Raw genomic sequence first — 14,123 nt, 5'->3', positions numbered from 1 at the left:
ATGTATGCAAAGACAATATTTACTAAGTCCTGGCTCACTTAAATTTATGAGGTGTTTTCTAAGGAAAATTGAGTTGTTGATGGTATACTGTATAAAAGCCCAATATGTAAGTGAGTAGATACGCATCTTTTATCTTGATTGTCTATTCACAATTTGATTCTTTTTTTTTTTTTTTTCAAAACAATTTATTGAGAAAAAGTAAAGAGCATTACAGGAAGTGAACGCCATACAAAAACAATACACTCGGAAACAGCGTATTCCAATATAAAAGAAACAGTACAAAGCTATATATATCAGCCTATAAACAACATGAGAGGAGAGAACCTCCCTAACAGGTATAGACATCATGAGGTCCACAGGAACAGAGGGCAGCATAGAAATCAACTTAGTAAACAAAACCCCCGCAAGCTCCCCAGGTGGGGCAGAGTATAGCCAGGGACATAGGTAGAACATTTACAGGCACAACTGGTAAGGCCACAGGGATCAAGTGTCCCATGGGGGAGGGACCAGGCACAATGTCCTCCCCCATCAAGGGGTCCGGAGACCGGGACCGTGAGGGGGAGGAGGGGGGGAGGGAGGTATGGAGCTGGAAGGCCTAGCGTAAGTAGGCATTCAGGGAAGGCGTGGGGGGTGCTCGCTACTTGGCACAGCCAACCAGCACAGAGACCAGGAGAGGGAGGGCAAAGCATGATAGGGACTGAAGAGAGAGGGGGGGATGGGGAGAGAGGAAGAGGAAAAGAAAGGAAGTAAAGAAAGTGAGAAAAAAAAAACCCACACACGCACACCAAACAAATACATACCACGACACCAAGGCGGGGGGGGGGAGAAGGGTAAGCACAGGCAGACCGATTGGTATCCAAAGAGGCCACTAATAGAAAGGAAATGCGGACAACAGTTGTCTCCTCAACGGCTGAGCGTGGAAAATTCCATCGTGCCATCAAAATGGAGCCAGCATGCCCATTTCCTATGGTATTTAGAGGGGGTGTCTTGGGCAGTATGGATGAGTTCTTCCATCTCCGCTGTGACTGACACCCTACGGAGCCACTGTTTGATTGTCGGAGGCAATCCACAACACTGGAATACATTGTCTGGCCGCATTAAGCATGTGGATCGCTAGTGATTTCGCGTAGGAAGCGTGCGACGCAGGAGTATGGTGCAGTAGAAATTGAGCAGGCGAGAATTCCAGGGCGTACGTGGTCACCTGTGTGGTTATTCTATGCACTTCCTGCCAGAAAGAAGACAGTTTCAGGCAGGACTACAGAATATGAAGAAGGGATCCAGTAGCACAGTGGTCCTCAACCCTGGCCTACAGGGCCCACTAACTGGCCAGATTTGCAAGATAACTGAAATACATCCCAGGTGATATCATTTGCTGCTCAGTGATTGCAGTACTCTAGTCTGCATCTCCCCAAGGTAATACTTAAAATCTGGCCTGTTAGTAGGCCCTGAGGGCCAGAGTTGAGGACCACTGCAGTAGCAGACAGACACCTCCAGCAAGTGGAGGGGACAGAAGGGAAGAATTTGTGCAAAAGCGTCGGGGTACGATACCACCGGGATACAATTTTGTATCCATTTTCCTGAGTCGATACATTCCGTGAGCATTTGTGACAATTTGATTCTTTATACATATTCTACTACTCTAACAGGCTTATGTAATAACATGGTGGCAATAAGGATGTGGGCGGGCCTCAACCTTCAGCAAACAGTCAGATTTCAGTTGGTTAATAGATATTTTTTTGTTGTTGTTATGGAATATTGCTCTTTTTTCCTTTGTTTCTGAATAAGTCTTTTTTTTTAAGGATTGACTCTTGCCAATGGAGAGCTATGGAAACAACTTAGACAGTTTTCCCTACTGACTCTCAAGGACTTTGGAATGGGCAAAAAAATATTGGAAGAGCCTATTCAGGCAGAGGCACAATACTTAGTGGATTATTTCAGAAGTACTAACAGTGAGTATCATACAACTATATTGTTAAATATACACAGATACAGAAAGGACATTTAAAAAAAAATACATTTTTGCCTAGAGTCAAAACTTATTTACCAAAATTTGGATGGTATGTGCCCATTATTTAATGACAGGTTGCTCTAACTTGCATGTTGTGGCATCCCAAAGGGCATCTAGTTGGCTTTATGGCTTCAGCAAGGTACAGATCACTGTGGGTCAAATTTACTAAAGTGTGACGTGACCTGAAGAGAACCTGTGTTCACATTGAACATCTCATCATGTGATTGTAAAGCTCTATATTTTTTCAAAATTCCCATAACATGATTGGATGTTTGAAGCACACACATGTTCACTTCAACTCACTTTGCACTTTAATAAATCTGGCTTAGAATAACTTTAGCTTATAGCACTTTACAGTTTAGTAAATCAGGCGCACGTGGTTGCTGGTGACCTTGTCGTAGCACCACATGAAATTACCCTACCAAGACATTTGTTGGGACAGACTGGTGACTTATAGAATTGTTTTCTTGCTAACATCATTCCTATTTCATCCCTTCAGAGCAGCCTGTTAACCCCAGCACTGTACTCAGTTGTGCGTCTTCAAATATCATTGCTGATCTGGTGGTCGGAAGACGTTTTGAGTACACTGATGAAAAATGGATGAAGATTCTGCATGACATGAGGGATTCGTTTGAAAAAATTTCTTCCATCTGGGGCCAGGCAAGTAGAAAACACTATCAGATATGGGACTAAAATAACAAACAAATTCTAGTATGATAGAAGTTTCTTGAAGTGAACCTATACTTAACCCCTATACTTAACCCATACTATAAAGCATAACAGGTTCATTGTATAGTAGGGACTTTAAAGCTGAAGTCCAGGTTGGAGAAAAAGTTATCCTTCTCACTGCAAGGGTTAATGTTTGCTTTGTATTGGGTGATAGAATAAGGCCCCTTTCTCACATCCAGATTTTTGGCGGATCTGAACGGTCCCCCCATGCATTCCTATGGGACATCGGATGTCAGCGGAGACATGTCCGCTGACATCCGACCCGATCCGATCCGTCAAATCTGGACGGATGGAAACCCTATTTTCCATCCGTCCAGCGGATCGGATGGCATCGGATGAGAATGGACCGACGGTCCGTTCCCATCCGATTTCCCCCATAGAGATGCATGGGGAACTGACAGCTGTCCTCCTGCTGCTCCGCGGGGGATCGGCGGCTTGATCCCCCGCTGAGAAAAACGGACTCCGTCCAACGGACGAAGTGTGTGAAAGGAGCCTAAAGCCCCGTACACACGTACCGATTGTCGGCCGTAAATATTCGGCCGACGACCTATCGGCCGATTTTCGGCTTGTTAGTATGATGCTTCCGACAGCCGACAGTGCATTTTCGGCCGAACAGAATCTGTCGTGCAGGCATTAAAATTTTTGTTGGCCAACACCAGAACGGACGATTGTTCGCCAGTCAGTACAGAATTCGGCCGACAAACAGCCGATTAGCAAGACTGGGCATGCTCAGAAAAGAAAAAACACAAGGAAAGTTAACCATCACATGGCATCACTTCTGCAGTCGGCTGTTGTTGGCCGACAAAATTCATGTGCAGTCTTTTGCAGTTTTCAGCCGACAGGACAGCACCGGACAAAAGACGGCCGATCGTTCGGCCGACATTCGGTACGTGTGTACGGGGCTTTAAGCACAACAATGTGTTTCCAATTTCCCAGACAGCTGGTGCTCTCCTCCTCTCTACAACACACCTGGGTTGTGGGAAGCAGTGTTAATTTTGACGACACATTTTGATTTCGTTTTAGTCTTTTGACTAAAAGGCTATTTTAGTTTTAGTTATATTTTAGTCATCTAAATTGTTTTTGTTTTAGCCATAATTTAGTTGACTAAAATCTTCAGTACTACTGTTCATTTTGTTGTCGAAAATATTTTCATAGACGAAGTTAACACTGGTGGGTAGACCCTCATGTACAGTGCAGAACCATTGGTCCTGAATTGTGTGTGATGATTTGGAGCTGAACACCAGTTCCTTGTAGTAAAAAAACAATTGTACTAGTATAAATACAGACACACCACCCTTTTTTTTTTATCTAAGAAGGGGTTACATGCATCAGAAAGAGGCAGCTGGGTGGAGAATCTGTATTTCTACTGGTACAATAAGGTTGCTTATTGACTACAGGGAACTGGTTTCCAGCTCCAATACATTGAATGTGCAGCAGGGGATTGATCCGCCGATCCCCCTGCTGAGCAGAAGGATGACAGCTGTGTCTCTGCGCTGTGTGCGGAGACACAGCTGTCAGATCTCCATGCATCTCTATGGGGGAGTCGGATGGGAACAGACCGTCGGCCCGTTCCCATTCGATCCGATGGACGGATGGAAAATAGGGTAGGGCTGACATCCGATGCCCCATAGGGATGCATGGGGGGGACTGTTCAGATCCGCCAAAAAAACAGACAGGCGGATCTGAACGGTCCGCCTGTGTGAAAGGGGCCTTATTCCTATGCCTGTATTCAAAATGAGCATGTAATCCTCACAATACAAAGGGGTGACTGTTTCTCCTACCCAGAGTTCAGCTTTAAACTCTACCTAATCCTTGTACACCCTCAAGTGGCCTGCTCTGCCACCGTTCCCTTCTAGTATTGAGCCAAACATACTTGAATTGGGTTTGAGCAAGGTTCAGTGAGCATTACTAAAGTTTGGGGGATGAATCCAAACCCATTGAAGGAAATGACAGCTAAACATTAAAGTGATTGTAAAGTCTCATTAAAAAAAACATGTTATACTTCCCTCCTCTGTGCAGTGGATTTGCACAGGGCAGCCTAGGTCCTCTTCTTTTCTGGTCCCTCTTTGCTGCTCCTGGCCCCTCCCTCCTGTTGAGCGCCCCCACAGCAAGCAGCTTGCTATGGGGGCACCCGAGCCGAGCTGCAGCTCCATGTGTCCATTAAGACACAGAGCTGTTGTTCGGCCCCACCCACTCTCTCTCCTAAATAGATAACTGAATTTGATTGACAGCCACGGGAGCCAATTGCGCCTCTGCTGTGCCTCAGCCAATCAGGAGGGAGAGTCCCGAACGGCCAAGGAACTCATGGACATCACTGGACAGAGATATGGCTCAGGTAAGTATTAGGGGGCTGGGGAGTCTGCTGCACACAGAAGGCTTTTTATCTTAATGCATAGAATGCATTAGGATTAAAAAACCTTCTGCCTTTACAACTCTTTTAAGAAAAAAAAACAGAAATGGCAATTTTCTAGGCAAATAGGCTATGGATTGTCAAACAAATGGCATTGGGTGCTGGGCACTGACTTGATTCACATGTACCAAACCAAAGCACATTTATTTAAATTCCATTTGGCGGGAGAAACAGATTTGCTTAAAGTTAAGCATTAAAACTTAAAAACTCCATTAAATACAATGCCCAGGGGATGCCCTGACCCTGCCTGTGAAGTGGCACACCTGTATGATGTATAAAACCTACCGCAGCAAAACTAACATTTTTGCAAACAGAGGTGCCAGGGGTTCCCTGCATCCATACCATATCATAATCCTAGCACGTGTGCTCCCCTCCTGAACCATACCAGTCCACATGGCTATTAAAATTGGGAGATACATTGCCAGGGAAGACCCCCTGACAAAGAAAATGGTCCGCATGTTGATAAGGACAAGGTCCTCTTCCCCAAAACCTTGGACCAGTGGTTGTGGGGGTCTGCAGGCCAGGGGCTTATTGGAACCTGGAAGCCACTATTTAAAATGGGGGGCCCCTATATAATGCCCCCCTATGCGACTGGGTAAAGGAGACATAGTATCCCTACCCATAAAAATGTAAAATGTAAATACATTTACACACAGTTTTTAATAAGTCCTTCAATTAAAAAAAAAAAAATCAATCACAATAACTGACACCTAACAAGTCACTAGAAGAAAACAAATTCCAATAGTGATCTGATCCCGATGACCACTCGCCAACTGGCCCTTTAAAATGGCCCAGATACTACCCCCACACCCCCGTTATTCACAAAACAAAGTAAAAAGTAAATAAAGACAACGTAAAAAAAAATGTTCCACTATTAAATCCATCATCTATCATGTTGTCCAGAAATGTAGATCCACAAAAACCACAATGCTTGATGCCTGCTGAAAGAAAAAACCCGAAGATCCTAATGCCACAATGGTCATCCACCGAACAACAGCTCCTCAAGCTGTCATCCGCATTAAAGGGGAAGGGGCAGGGATAATGAGCATATAATTGCCCAAATATCGCCATGGCCATATTTGACCAATGTTATTTCCCAAATACGGCCAGATGGCCATATTTAGGAAATGTTGGCACCCCTTCCCCCCACCCCCGCCCCTTTTGTTTACATGGTCAGGGGTTACCAGCCTTGTAAGTGAATGGGACAGGTGATGCCAGTAGTTGCTAAGGATGCAGGCACCCCTGCTTTCTTAGCAACCATTGACAGCAGTAAGCTGTCATGTTTATTCCCTCTGGAGACTCTAAATGCTCAGCATTTGGTTAAATACCCAAACAGCGAATGTTATGAATTCTCAAACTATACCCTATCGTTTATAATACTCTTCACAGTAGCTGGTTTGAAACCTGCTGTTAATTTCCCTGTAATATTTCTGTCCTATTAATCTCATTGACTTTATCCCTCATTTTAGATTTTAAAAGTTTTTCCCCTTTCCCCGAAAAAATTAATGATTTGCCAAAGCTGTATTCACCACCTGCACGCACACGCAATGTCCTCAGCTTCAACTACCCTCTAGTGTTCCAAGTACTCCTTAGTACTCACATCATTCTGCCCACTCCCTGTGACCTTGGCCTGTTCCTGACACTCCCTAGAAGGGCACTTCATCACTCAGGCTAGGTGCATAGAATTTTCACTGGAAGCCTCTTTTTATAACTACATCTTTATCTCAGACTCAGCTTTCCTTTTAATTCCATAGTAACCTTCATATACCCAGACAGCAAGGATAACTTGCCACAGGTTTGTGGCAGTGTTGAGTTGGAAGTCTGTTAACTTTCTGCACATGTTCACTGGCAAGTCGTACACGTGCAGAGCACTTAAAGCCCAAGTTCTAGTTGACACTTTTCCAATTTGTAGCAAATTTTTGTGGCAAGTCTCTAGGAAGAGCAAAGTTGCAGTGGTTAGTCTACAAAAAGAGCTCTGCAAGTCTACAGCATAAAAAGTCAGCCACAGTGACCCCCTGTGGTGGGATGACTATTGCACAACATAACTGAACCAGAACTTGCAGAACGCTTGCAAAGACTTGTTGATCTGGAGTCATGCAATGCAGACTTGCTACAATTGTGCAATGAACTTGTGAAGCCTGGCAAGTCTAGCAATAGCTTAGCAAGTCATTTTCAAACTTGCAGCACAATTACTTGCTATCTGGGTAACTACTGTATGTTCCTCTATGTGTTTGAACAAAGGAAAGTGTAACGGCTTTGTACAGCATTTCTTTATTTTTTTAATTATTATTAGGACTATAAAAATAGCAGGTCTTGGCAAACAAATATACAATATTGCATCTGAATAATACATTTTACTTTTGAGTTGGTAGGTATGGTAAAAAGCTTGATTACATACCTCAGTAGCTCAAGCTAATCTTTATACACAGATCCTTATTGTTTGTCTTCATTTGATGTTTCAGTCAGACAAAGGTAACCTCAAATCAAGCAGCCGCTGCTGTGCTGTCCTTTCAGCTTCCCTACAATGATCATGAAATAAATCTGAACCAAAGCTATTCTAGTATAGCTTTAAAAGGGTAAGGTGGTAAGGTTTGCCATAGACAGGATGATTTTTCTTCTAAATTGCTTTTCCTTAGGAAAACGTGAGCATTTAAGTAACATTGTCCTGGGTGTATCATCAGTATATTAAATAAGTAACTGACCACATCAACAGCCAGCCAAATGCAAAATAATCCTGTGGGTCAAGCATGGAATTTTTTCTTCTACGATACCAGATCAGAATATTTTAGTTTAATCAGTACAGTTGTCATCTGAAAATACAATACAACACATTACATCACTTCAGAATTTTTATTCTGTTGTGTGAAAATTTTCATTGGTAACCTCTTTTATAGGGATGGGCACAGCGTCAGCGCCTCCCTCCTTGACGATGCACAGCCATTACTTGATTCAGATGTTGGTTCTGAGGTTCAGGAAGGTAGGAACATTAGCAGTCATGTTCCCCCAGCAGCAGCATATTGCCAAGTTGTCTCCAGTGGTAATGAGGATAAAGGATATGATGATGATGAGGTCACTGACGTGACTTGGGTACCGGATAGAGAAGAGGAGGAAAGTGAGGGTGAGCCACAACCACAATGAGGCAGCCATCATAGATGAGTAGAGAGCAGCCACCCTATTCCATCACATTGTGGAGCTGTTATCTCCCATCCACCCTTACCATAACTTAGCTGTCTGGGCCTTTTTTAGCACATGTACAGCCGATTGTACTGTTTCAATTTGCAAACTTTGTCTCAAGCATATCAAGCGTAGCAAAAAGCCATTTGGGTACCACATGCTTGACCAGGAATTTAACCTCCCACCACTCAGCCCATTGGCAAGAGCACCTGAAAGCCACACAGAAGGGATGCAATTCTGTTCCTCCTTACTCATCTCAGTCTACCCTGGCTATACCTCATGAACTCTTAGCAGCCTCCACTGACAGGGATGATGGCATAGTGAAGGGTGTCCCAGCTCCTTGCAGCACATCTGCCAGTAGAACACCACCAGCTGTAGACTATAGCTGGCAAATTTCTCTGCCCCATCTGTTACAGTCACTGCCGCCCACATGCGCAGTGTCTAAATGCAAGCTTGTCAAAGTTGCTAGCTTTACAACTTCTGCTTTTCCTTCTGGTGGATTCTGCCCCCTTCCGTGATTTTGCAGAATGTGCTGTACCGCAATGGCAGATTCCCAGTCTGTATTTCTTTTCACGCAAGGCCGTTCCAGCTCTGAAACATCACGTGGAAGGCAATATCGTGGCATTGTTGGGCAAGGCAGTCAGCTGCAAAATCCATGTTACTGCTGACACGTGGTCCAGCAAGCATTGTCAGGGATTCTATATTTAATTCACAGCACGCTGGGTAACTCTGCTTGCATGTCAGAAGGATGCAGGACAGGGCTGAATGCTGCAGCTTTTTGTGCCACCATGTCTCCATACAGCTAGTGGTGATAATGCGAAATTTGTCAGCTCTACTCCCTCCTTCTCCATGCCCTCCTCTGCTGAATTGTCCTACAAACCACAAGTACCCCTAAGTGCTCAAGGGGCTATTCAATGAGCCAGGCTAAAAGGTGCCATGCAGTGCTTCAGTTGGTGTGTCTAGGTGACAGGAACCACACTGGAGCAGAGATTCTTGCAGCTCTGCACCGGCAGGCCCAGAGGGGGTTCACGCCATGCCAGCTGGAGCCAGGAATGGTGGTATGCAACAAATGCGACATGGCACAAACGTCCTGTCCGCCCTTAGACAGGGAAAGTTGACACATGTGCCATGCCTGGCACATGTCCTCATTTTGGAGGTGCAGTGTTTCCTAAAGAGGTACCCAGGGTTGGAAGATCATGCCTCTGTAAACTTGTGGTGCATGGGCTCCCTAATGCTTCAAAGCCTGCGAAAGGACCCAAGAATATGTGGCATCAAGGGGAAGGATCACTATTGGTTGGCAACCCTCCTTGACCACTGTTACAAGGGGAAAGTCTCAGAACTTACCCCGTCCCCACAGAGGGGGCAGAAGATGAAAGCTCTTGAGGACACTGCCTTTCCCGACTCTGGTAGGTTACAGTGTAGTGGAAAACATAGTTTTAGGGCTTCTGTTGGTCAAGAAAGGAGCGGTGGAGAAGGGGGCCGCCTAAGTGATGCATTTCACAATTTTTTTTCAGTCCTCGCCACCCAGGGCTCTCAGCTTCCACATCCCATCGGCAGCATGTGCATCGAATGGTGGATGATTATCTATGGGCGAAAACAGACATGGAGAGATTTCCAGTGTATGATCCACTGGGTTACTGGGTCATGAGAATAAACCACTGGCCAGAACTTGCTGGGCTGCCCTGCATCCAGCGTGCTTTTCGAACGTGCATTCAGTGCTGCTGGAGATTTTGTTACTGATAATAGTCTGCCCACAGACTGTGAATTGTATGACATTTATCAAAATTAATCAGTCCTGGATTACCAGCAGCTTTGAAGCCCCTGATGCCGATGTCACTGATTAAGTGTTTTTGGGATGTGGAATATCTGCAAGACTTCTAGACTGCTTATTGTTTTGGGTGTTGATTTCATCTGAAAGAAATTTTTTTGGTGTAGGTTTCATGGGCACAATTAACACCCAAAGACCACTTTTTCCGCACATGTTTGACAGGTGCATATCATTTCAATTTTTGACAGCAAGGCCAATTCTTGCTTTCATTAAGAGTACCTCTATAGGGGTTACAGTGTAATGTAATTTTTCTGGCTTTATAAATGCAATTATTTCTGCAGCTCCTATACACAGTACAGATGTGCCAATTTAAAGGTAGACTAGGGCACTATATTGAAAGGAATTTTTCATTTTTATTGTTAGTTCTCATTTTGATGCTTTCACTTTAAGCATCAGTAAAATCACTGCTCATTTAAAAATTATGTTTTTTACAAACTTTTTTTTCATTGATACATGTCCCTCAGGGCAGTACCCGGACCCCCATAACCATTGTATGTCCAATTACTTGCATATAAGCCTTCAAAATGGGCACTTTTGATTTTTCCAGTGCGTATCCTATAGACTTCAACAGGGTTTGTTAAATGATTCCGAACTTTCGGGATGTTCAAAAGTTTTTGACCGAAAAAAAAAATGCGAACAGAACAGGGAGTCATTGGGCCCATCCCTAATCTTTTATTTTCGATATGAGACTATAATCCTATTGTGTGTACCAGGCATTGCTCTTACCAATAGAATTTTCTCTGAAAGTCGTGTCAGCCTTTTTTCAAGCAGCCATGGTAAAATTGCGCGAATTCAGTAAAAGAGGGTAATATGTGGTCGATATATTAATGTTCACCCAAAAATGTAAATTCTCCTTTCAATTTAACCAGCAACTGAAAAAACAAATCACCTAAAAGTTTGACAGATTTGGTCAGGAAAGCAGAGCTACCCACTGAATTATTACATCTTTTTGAGACTTTGACTGTAAGATTATGGGTGTTCCTGGGTCTTTCCACAACTTCTGTTATACAGTATATATAAATATATATAAAATTACATAAAAGTAGGACCTGCTTGTACATGCTACTAGACATATGCACATCTGAATGCTCAGGTCCCTAAGATTCATTAAAAACAATCTAACATTCAAGCATCAACCAAAAATAAAAATATGCCTTTAAGTGGACAAAACTCATGTAACACAATATTCAAAGTTCATTATTTGATTTGTTTATAGCAGCCTTTCTGTAGGCCCCTAGGGTTCCTCAAGAGGGTGCTAGCGGTTCCTTGAGCTAGGAATACATTCTGCATCTATTGATACCAATGATGTAAGGAGCATTCTTCCTACTGACCATCACACTAATGTAAAGTGAGATGTAATAATTTATAGCAGAAGTTCCCTGAGACCAGAAAGTTACTTCAAGGATTCCTCCATGTTAAAGGATTAAGAAAGACTAGTCTTTAGTGTAGAATATGTCTAAACTATAGACAAATAAATAGAGCGTGATCCCCATGTTAGCCCCTTTCTTGAACCATTATCTTGCTTGCTTGCTGTAATATTTTTCTGTTCTGTATTCCACAGTTGTATGACATGTACCCCAGTATCATGAAATATATACCTGGACCACACCAAAGAATCTTTCCACTTTTAAAAGATCTAGAAGAAATGGTGAGGGAGAGCATCAAGAACCATAAAGACACTCTGGATCGAGCCTGCCCCCGAGATTACATTGACTGTTTCCTCATCAGGATGGAGCAGGTAAACAAACAATTTTATTAAGTTGGTATTCCAAACAATGTGTTTACTTTGAACCCATAGCGAAGGAAAGATCATACCTTTCTGTAATCACCAAATATTTGACCAGAACCAAAGTAGGCTCATCATTTGGATTTCTGGGTCTAATTTTGCCAATTATTTCTGGACTACTTTTTAGCTTGTCTTAAGCAAGGTTAGCTCAAATATCATTAAATTCGTATTCTACCTTCATTGTAAAGCAATTCTGTATGTGTTGCTGAATCTCACATTTACTACAATGGGTGGTTGTTGTAAGTAATTTTTTTAGTGTTCTGGTCGCATTTACTATGCTTGCACTTCATGATTTTGTGATTGTATTACATTTAGAGATTTGCAGATTAGCCTTTAGAGGGAGCACTCAGTAGCTCAAAGCAAATACGGTGTCACCCCCAACATTAATTGAGTGCAATTTCTGGAAAAGGTCAGCCGATTAGTAGACTTGTGACGATGAGCAGTAAAGTGCAAGTCTGCTGTACTGTAAAATGACCCAGTTTTCAAAATTAAATCAGGGGACACCTTGACCATGCCTGCGTGGCTTCCCTGCTACATTATGAACACAGAAAGTCAACACAGGCACCATTCAGAGAAGGCTTTGCATTTTCTTAATGGATTGGACAAGGTGAAGAGAGTGACTTTACTGCCCTGCCTCTTCCACTCATTCAATGAGAACATGTAAAGCAGGGGTCTTCAAACTATGGCCCTCCAGTTGTTCGGGAACTACAATTCCCATCATGCCTGGTCATGTCTGTGAATGTCAGAGTTTTACAATGCCTCATGGGATGTGTAGTCCCGCAACAGCTGGAGGGCCGTAGTTTGAGGATCCCTGATGTAAAGTGATCTTAGAATGCCATCCATGCTAAACAGTCGACCCCCTGTGTTCACAGTGCAGCAGGGAAGTTGCTTGGCTCAGAACCCAGCATCTAATGAAGACCACTGGAGTAGTGGTGACTACTTCAGATATCTCCACTGAAGAGAGGGCTATATATATAGTATATACAGGTGCATCTCATAGAATTAGAATATCATCTAAAAGTAAATTTATTTCAGTAATTCAATTAAAAAAGTGAAACTCATATTTTATATAGATGTGTTACACACAGTGATACATTTCAAGCATTTCTTTCTTTTAATTTTGATGATAATGGCTTACCACTAGTAAAAACCCAAAATCAGTATCTCAGAAAATTGGAATATTTCAGAGGGCCAATTAAAAAAAAAAAAGGATTTTAAATACAGAAATGTTGACTTATTGAAAAGTATGTCAATGTACAGTATAGTATGCACTCAGTACTTGGGTCAGGGCTCCTTTTGTATGAATTACTGCATCAATGCGACGTGGCATGGAGGTGATCAGCCTGTGGCACTGCTGAGGTGTTATAAAAGCCCAGGTTTCTTTGATAGCGGCTTTCAGCTCATCTGCATTGTTGGGTCTGTTGTCTCTCATCTTCCTCTTGACAATACCCCACAGATTCCCTATGGGTTTTAGGTCTGGCGAGATTGCTGGACGATCAAGCACAGTGATACCATGATCGTTAAACCAGGTATTGGTACTTTTGGCCATGTGGGCAGGTGCCAAGTTCTGCTGGAAAATGAAATCAGCATCTACATAAAGCTGGTTAGCAGAGTGAAGCATGAATTTCTTGCTAGAGGTCTGCGCTTACTTTGGACTTGATAAAACACAGTGGACCAACACCAGCAGATGACATGACTCCCCAAATTATCACTGACTGTGGAAACTTCACACTGGACCTCATACAGCTTGGATTCTGTGCCTCTCCACTTTTCCTTCATATTCTGGGACCTTGATTTCTAAATTAAATGCAAAATTTTCCACAGTCCGTGATGACTTGGCACCTACCCACACTGTCAAAAGTATCAATACTTGGTTTAATTATTATGGTATCACTGTGCTTGATTGGCCAGCAAACTCGTCTGACCTAAACCCCATAGAGAATCTGTGGGTTATTGACAAGAGGAAGATGAGAGACACCAGACCCAACAATGTAGACAAGCTGAAGGCCGCCATCAAAGAAACCTGGACTTCCATAATACCTCAGCAGTGCCACAGGATAATCGCCTCCATGCCACGCCGCATTGATGCAGTAATTCATGCAAAAGGAGCCCCGACCAAGTATTGAGTGCATACTATACTGTACATAGAGATAGTTTTCATTAAGCCAATGTTTCTATATTAAGATTT

At 43.1% G+C, this 14,123-nt stretch overlaps 1 protein-coding gene across 1 annotated transcript in view; it reads left to right on the top strand.

Moving 5' to 3' along the window:
• The window catches only part of LOC309560465 (cytochrome P450 2C23-like), a 171,413-nt gene that overhangs the window by 149,282 nt on the left and 8,008 nt on the right, over nucleotides 1-14,123 (top strand). The window contains exons 11-13 of the mRNA XM_082264098.1: nucleotides 1,800-1,949; nucleotides 6,617-6,729; nucleotides 11,711-11,887. Coding sequence (XP_082120224.1) covers nucleotides 1,800-1,949; nucleotides 6,617-6,729; nucleotides 11,711-11,887 — 440 coding nt within the window. The remainder of the gene's footprint in view (nucleotides 1-1,799; nucleotides 1,950-6,616; nucleotides 6,730-11,710; nucleotides 11,888-14,123) is intronic.

Source organism: Pelophylax lessonae (genome assembly GCF_965119305.1).
Source record: "Pelophylax lessonae genome assembly, chromosome: 7".
In the NCBI taxonomy this organism is placed as follows: Eukaryota; Metazoa; Chordata; class Amphibia; order Anura; family Ranidae; genus Pelophylax; species Pelophylax lessonae.
Note: the sequence above shows the minus strand (reverse complement) of the source record. Positions and strands in the feature narration are given on the sequence as shown.